The sequence below is a fragment of the Sparus aurata genome, chromosome 23 (genome assembly GCF_900880675.1).
Source record: "Sparus aurata chromosome 23, fSpaAur1.1, whole genome shotgun sequence".
NCBI classification, from domain to species: domain Eukaryota; kingdom Metazoa; phylum Chordata; class Actinopteri; order Spariformes; family Sparidae; genus Sparus; species Sparus aurata.
In genome coordinates this window covers 21,347,329-21,354,744 of record NC_044209.1, presented here as the reverse complement: position 1 = coordinate 21,354,744, position 7,416 = coordinate 21,347,329, and the positions used below count along the sequence as shown (strand labels likewise).

The 7,416-nt window shown below is 45.5% G+C and overlaps 1 protein-coding gene across 1 annotated transcript in view; it reads right to left on the bottom strand.

The window, feature by feature from the left end:
- Positions 1–465: 465 nt before the first annotated feature.
- rnd2 (Rho family GTPase 2) overlaps positions 466–7,416 on the bottom strand; it is a 28,506-nt gene continuing 21,555 nt past the window's right edge. Inside the window, exons 3-5 of the mRNA XM_030407606.1 lie at positions 6,200–6,309; positions 3,696–3,830; positions 466–1,620 (exon numbers count right to left, since the gene is read on the bottom strand). Of these exons, the coding sequence (XP_030263466.1) occupies positions 1,351–1,620; positions 3,696–3,830; positions 6,200–6,309 (515 nt within the window). The 3' untranslated portion in view covers positions 466–1,350. The remainder of the gene's footprint in view (positions 1,621–3,695; positions 3,831–6,199; positions 6,310–7,416) is intronic.

Genomic DNA, 7,416 nt, shown 5'->3' with positions numbered 1-7,416 from the left:
CCAAATTGTTCTCTGCGGATGAAAGAGCTCACGCGTCATGTCATCTGTCGTGCTGAATAGACTTGAAGCTCCTGTAACAGTATGGAGTCAGTCATTTAAAAACACTACATTAGTCCACTGCTGCTGCTGCATTGCAGTTCAATTTTGTTATTTGCCAGCTGAGAGGTCTGCACAGTGTTCACATTACCTTGAAAGTCTGACTCATTCCTCAGGCTGCAGTGCTGTTTGACTTGCAGGGCAACATGAGAGCTCAGAGATGGCATTAGCACAGGAAATGGACAGGTAGTATTTACAGACATGGCTTTAGAAGGCTGGAAGAGGAAAGCGCACGGATGAGAAGTTGCAGAGAAAAGACTGAGCATTGTGACCAACTGATTTACTTCATCTGAGCGTGATGAGAGAAGTGTATTAATCACATGATCCACATCGCTAATCCCGCTTAATGAAAGAAAAAAGGGAATAAAATGTCTTTACAGTCGAGCTGTTGCTTTATTTTAGACTCTAGTGAAAGTACAACAAAATAGCCCTAACATTTTACCACTTTATTTTTCCACAAAGAAACATCTTTCAAATAGTGACAACAGCATTAACTTCAGTGAATTAAACTGACACAGTTGGAGCCGATGAGAAAACTAGAAGTGTTAAACGAGCAAATAAAATCAGATATGTTGTGACTTCTTTTTCTAAAATGCACTTGTGGTAGTAACACTCAAACACACCTTCACAATATTTCAGTGTCACAAAATCTCATTCCAGCTCCTGTCGTTTGGTTTGAGCCATCACTCGTCTTATCACTAAAATCCCTTTTCAGCATTACTGAACATACAGGTTCTCCTCTCAAATATGGCAACAGGACGCGACTTCAGACAGTGCAGCTGGACAATTAGTCCCAATGTTCACTGAGCAACACCGTCTTTAAAAACAAAACAAGCCTCATCCCCTGATGTCCATCCTCGGCGTGGTTTTTCCTCACTCTCCTCCGCGGTGCCATCCTTTCATTAGAGCTGCTTCAGGAAATGAATTCCTCTTTAATACCCGGGACTAGCCAACACTTCCACTATCACAGCTTCCTCACATCCCCAGGGTTAGTCCAATTTGTCATCATTTCAAAACAACACAAATATGTAAACAGCTTAGAAAATACGCACACACGCGACAAAAAAAAAAGAAAAAAGAAAAATCCAAAGCATTTTCTTTCCACAGCGCAGTGTTTCTTTTTTCCTCACTCCTCTGCAGTGCAAAAAAATGAAGGTACGAGGAAAAAAACAACCACGAAAAAAACAATAAATAGACTTCCTCTGTTATATATTTCTTTGTTTAAGTATATACATATTTAATTTAGAATGGTCTCTACATGAGCACACAGCTCTTGGCCCGGTCCTTCCTCATGGCCGGGGCCTGGTCCATTTGCTCAGTCCGACCCGGTAGGGGGGGCAACGGCAGCTGCGAGACCCGCTTCAGGCCTCTGCGGGAGCTGCTGCGCTTTAGCTGTGGCTTGTGTGGCCGCCGCACCGATGCCACCGTGGTGACGTGAAAGACGTCCCGGACGCTGTTCTCCGAAACCTTGGAGGTGCACTCGACGTAGGCCACTGCCCCGATCTGTCGACCTATCGTGCTGCCCTGGAACATGGAGACAGGAAAACAGGAGACATTTAACAAGTGACAACTACTAGTTTTAGTTTTTGTCTTTCCCTCAGTGTATTCGAGAAGTTGTGCTTGAAAATAAGCATAATATGTCTCCTTTGATCTATATCACATTTTTCATAAATGAACCAACAAATTGTGTTACAAGAAAAATACAAAGTGAGACTTCTTGTTTCATTTTATCTGAGGTGCCAGGAAAAAAAACCATTTTGGCTTCTTCCCAGTACATTTACGTTACGCCTTCCTTCCTTTCAGTGGCTTTGTATTGTGGTTCTTTTTCTAATAGAATTCCAAAAACAATGATGTCAATGAGTTTACTCCCTGTCAAGATGTTGCGTGAGCACTTCACAAAGAAAAATATGCATCCCGTCCTTCCTTGTGCCGCGGCATAAGCGGGCACTACATCTCAGCAGTGGAAGACTAAATGTTCCTGAAAGACACGGCAGAGCTGAGAGAAAGATTTCAATCTAACCCGCAGACTGAATGTCAATGGTCCAAACATGGCCGGAGACAAATGAAGCTCCTCCATCTGAGGCATTAATTATGCAGATACTCTGACTCCTCAGCCTGTGGTAAGAGAGTGGGAACAGAGCGGCACAGTGCCCACTGGGCCACTGATGACACGGTCCGTGCAGCTATTTAGATAGAAGAGACTAAACTCCACCATCGGAGATTCCCCCTGAGTAATGTTACAATATACCCAGTTAATTAAGACTGCAAATTGTTTGCTCGAGATCAAATCAGAGACAAATTTAATTTCAAAGTCCCTCGGCCTCGCTCCTCTTGTTTCATGGTCACACTTAAAAACCCCGCGTTGCAAAGGTAGTAACAGATGAGACACGACTGTATTTCCCATGACCCTGAAAATCGCATACTCTCCAACACAGACGGCTTTGTTGCTCGATTTTTATCGCGGCTGTGCACTGAGCCACAGATAAGAAGCAATGAAGTCCTCATTAGGTGGAATGGCAGATTTGGATTCAGGGGGACCGAGGTAGAGATTGTGGCGACAAGCGGAAAAGCTCGATCGGATCTCAGGCAGATTAGTGCGGAAATGTCTGGAGTTCACCCAATGGTCACTCTCTCCGGCGACTCCTCAGCTGTGTTGGAATTCAATTTAAGATCAGCAACGGGATAACAACACAGGCTATTGGATTAGAGCGCCGAAATGTTTATTGTGCGTAGCTTTGGCATCTGCTGTGTGACACACATTTCCAGGGCACTAACAGAGACTGAGAAGGAGCAAAACAATAGCTTAATGTAGGCATGACCACAAATGGTCCCCAGCTATTTTACATTAGCCGTGCGGTTGGCCACACCATCTTTTGTTTATGTATCTTATTTACATGAACTGTTCAGCTCAGCTGCTGATTTTCAGGCTGCGTGCTTTAAGCCTGCGGCGGGCTCTCAGACGGCAGTGGGAAAAAAAAGGCTCCTTTGTTCTGAGGGCTTTTGTGCGGTGGTGAAAAAGCCCCTCCACTTTTTGTATGTCCAACACGGTAGAGCAACAAAATGAACATACTGAAAGCTGATTAAAATTCACAGATTTACAGAACAGTTTATCATCCCCTCCTCCTCCTCGCCCCGTCCCCTTGGCTTAGAGGTCACGGCGGCGTACGATAAAAGGGCTCGCTCGTTTATCAATGTCCGTTTTTCTATTCATCCCACATTTTGAAAATCCCTAAATCTGCATGAATATTTCATTTCAGAGGGGAGGTGAAAAAAAAGCGTCCCTTGACATAAACTCCACTAACCACTCGTGCCTCTCCCGCGGCCCTCGCCGTAAGCAACCCTGCATCGCATGTCAGCAAAATTTCGGTCAAAATGCCCACCCCAGCAACATGTCCCGGAGGGGTTTCACGCAGCTCTGATTCTGCGGTGGCTGATTGTGTAGCGTGAGGTTTTTTCTCTCACACTACCTTCCTGTGGGACCAGAGAGGCGGCGCCTCGCGTATAATCGACAGAGCGCTTTTATGAATCCATTTCGATTTTCCGATGCACCTCACCTCATTTTCTTTCTCATCACACATCTGTCATCTTCTTGTTCTCACCTGCTCGTGGGTGACGGGGATGAGGCGCTGCTTGGAGAGTTCCCTCAGGGTGTTGACATCTGTCCTCATGTCCAGCTTACAGCCAACCAGCACCACTTTGGCATTGGGACAGAACTCCTGCGTCTCCCCTTGCCACTGTCAGAGAGACACAGAAATACATCAGTGATTCTGCCAAATATGAGAGGAGAGCTGCCGAGACACAGTGACAACCTCTGGCTTCTCTGACACCGGGTACCTCAGCTTCTGGGAGAATAAATGCTCTCTCGATAAAAGACATTTGTTCAGCTAAGGAGCCGGGGGAAAGTGAAAGGTCTGTTAGGTCTGTAAGTACTTTTTTTTTTACTACAACTGTGAATCTAGTAGATGAGGGCAGTACCTCAATGTTTTGGAATATGAAAATGTCATTTATAAGGCAAACGTGGAGCAGAAACTTGCTGTTGTCGTCAACTGTTGTAAATTGAATATGTTTTTGTTTGGACTAAACGAGTCGTGACCGTGGGCTCCAAGAAACTGTGATTGGCATTTTTATTATCATCTGTCATTTTATAGACTAAATTGAATAATTAAAAAAAAATTTAAAAAATTCGATGACGTGTTCGCACTCGAAACTCAGCAACAGTACGGTTCAACTGACGATTACTGACAGTTATTCTCTCAATTAATCAGTTTGTGTTTTGGTCAATACATTGACAGAAAATGGTGAAACATGCACATCATCATTTCCTTTGTTCACTCATACACTTCAAACACCCAATGACAGAGAGAAAAACAACGAAACGTCACACCTGAAAGACTGCAGCGGGTGACAGTTTGTCACGACCAATCAATTAATCGTTTTAATCATTCCAGCTCTAATAAGGGCACACACTGTTTCACTGATTAATTAGAGTTTCATTACACCAGCTTAAGCTCCATGTGAAAATAAGACAACTTTATTCATGCCAGCTTGGTTAAGGGCTCTGCGGTACCTGATGTGTTACACCTTCCTGCAAAGCCCCCGTCTACAAATCTATTTCAGGTTCTGTGCGGAAAAGGTTGAGCAGCCTTCCTGCTAAAAATCACCCTGAGATTAAATGTCACTTCTGAAACTCGGCTGAACCAACACAGTCTCTCCTCACCGCGACACAAATACACAACAGCAGCCGACAGCCCTGAAATACTCCGCATGCCGCGTGCAGAATGTCAGGGTGTCCATTCACCTTTCACGCTGAAAACAACCTTTGACCTTTGATGCCCGTCCTCTGCTCTGCCGATCGCATCCAATCAAAAGCTTTGATTGTTGAACCCTCTCTCCTCCCCCAGCTGTCATCCAGTAACCTTTGTGACCCCTCTTGTTTCTGGAGGTCAAGAGCCTAATTTGGGATGGTGATTATGCAACAGGTTTTCCATGTGCCCCCGAGTTTCAGAGATTACCAGGGCGACAGCTCGGGGTCAGGGGTCACGGCAACCCCCTGCCGAGGGATTCATGGGAAAACCAAGAGCTTGACGGTAGCCCTGCGTCCCTCTGTTGACAGAGCGCGCTGGGGCTTGTCAGACATTTGTGGGTTAAAAAAAAAGGTGTCTCGGGTTAGATCTACAAAGTCTGCAAGGGGCATTTTAGCAGCTCCCCTCAGACCACTAAACACGTCAACGAGCCAGCCGTGGGAACACAAGGAGCACCCGCGAGGAGCGCAGTTCAAAGGCAAACACGCACACATGGCTCCAAGATGAGTGAGCGCTAAATGGCACAGGCCAGCTTCATATGACACACATGCGCACAAACAAACCCATTAAGTTGGGTGTCTCTACATGTACAATAGGTGTTGCCACCGACTGTAAAAACACATCCATGACCACAACCCCGCCCGGCCAGAACCACACAGAACCACAGCTGCCACCCCAATCTCAACAACAGCATTACAACATCTGAAAAAACAATTAAATCCAGATTTTCATTTGGATCCACTTTACATAGAAAGTAAAAGTACAGATATTGTAGGGCGTCACATGAATTTGTGTATAGGCCATCTTATAATAATCATGAACTGCTACCATGGGACGAACTGTTCTGCAAAAACCCAGATTTTGAATATTAAATGTATGCAGGAAGGTGATTCTAGCCCTCTTGACCAGGCTCCTGCCTTCTTTGATATGGTGTGGCTAATTTGCGTATCTGATATTCCTGTCAAACCCACCCGGCTGCAAAGCCTCTCCTCTCATTCTTCATTCTGACCTTACCATTCCTCGGAGGGACGAGGGTCAAGTATCCATGGACATTTTGATGAGATAAAGGAACGAGAGGCTCTAACCTCTGTGCTGATTTGCTCTATTGTTGAGCCGTGAAAATGCAAGCTGCTGGCACAGAAATCTGAGTGGATACAAGATGCTGATCAGGGGAAAGTGAATTTCTTTCCGGTTAGTTCTCCCGTGTCACAGCAGATATTAAATGCTGATCCAAAGTGTTGAGGGGAGGAGATGAAATGAGGGGGAGAAAAGAAACAGCAACAAAAAAAAAAAACACTGACCTTCTTTATGACACTGTCCAAAGTCTCTGGGCGGCTGATGTCGAAACAGATGAGAACAGCATCTGAGTCAGGATACGCCAGAGGCCTCACGTTATCGTAATAAGATGAACCTGTGGACACACAATAACATATGGCATAAGGTCATGGCGCCCTCTGAGAAATTCCTCTGTGTGCTTGTTTTAACCAACTTAACCCCATGAGGATCTTCATCCCAACCATATGGCACATTCTGTCAATTAGAAACATGCTGCAGGTCCCCGGAAGGGGATCTTAAGGTCATTAATACATGGATAACCCATTAAAGCAGAGGCTGTGACATGAACTTGGACACGCTACAGCTTGAATGCACTCTGCAGATGCAAATGAGTCTTGATCTTAACAGTTGTGTGCACATATTTAAGTATCTTTGTCTCTTGGGCTTCCACACAGCTGTGGCCTCCCTTTATCGCAGGGCTTCGCAAGGAATGTCGAGGGGTTTCTTGGAGAAGCAGACACACACAAAAGTGAATCATAGTGGGTTAAGGACTAGAGGACTTGAGCACACAAATCCATTATCATCTTGAAACAGCGAATGCCAGCACAAAGGCCAAACTAAAGGTTGAACCCCTTAATTCTCTCGTCTCATCCCTCTTCCTGCCCTGCTTGCAAACAGTCCTTGTTTTAGAATCTTCCAGTTTTTTTTTTCCTTCCCTCGCCTCGATGAGATTCACATGCACTCTCACGCCTCTCCCAGCTCTCGCTTTTCACTTCTGTACCTTGATCAAATTTGAAGGCAGCGTGGTGCCTCTGTACTTTCACAAGCTGCTCGGTTACACGGGTCCTGCTCTCTTACAGCTCTCATTAGGAGGCTTGTAAAAATATCTGGGCTTTCTGGGAAACGTGGCTGTGGTTGTGGGCACCCTCCCTCCTGCCACCCCCGGGAGCTGGTACAGACCTGAACTCTTACATTTCGACAGCAGCCGCACCCAGGCTGCATACATTTGCTGTCAGGGAAACTGACAGGTTTGGTGACGAATCACCTCTTTTTACACTTTCAACTGCTAGAAAATACGCGTCAAACACGGTGGATCCCTTAAGGTCACACAGGCCGATCATGACCGTCTTTATTCTTGCTGTTACTGCGTTCCATACAAGACCGGACACAATAGGGCAGTCAGCTGGTTAAAGTTGGGCATGCCTTTGTCTGGTGGGTTAAATGGAGTCTGCACAATGGCGCT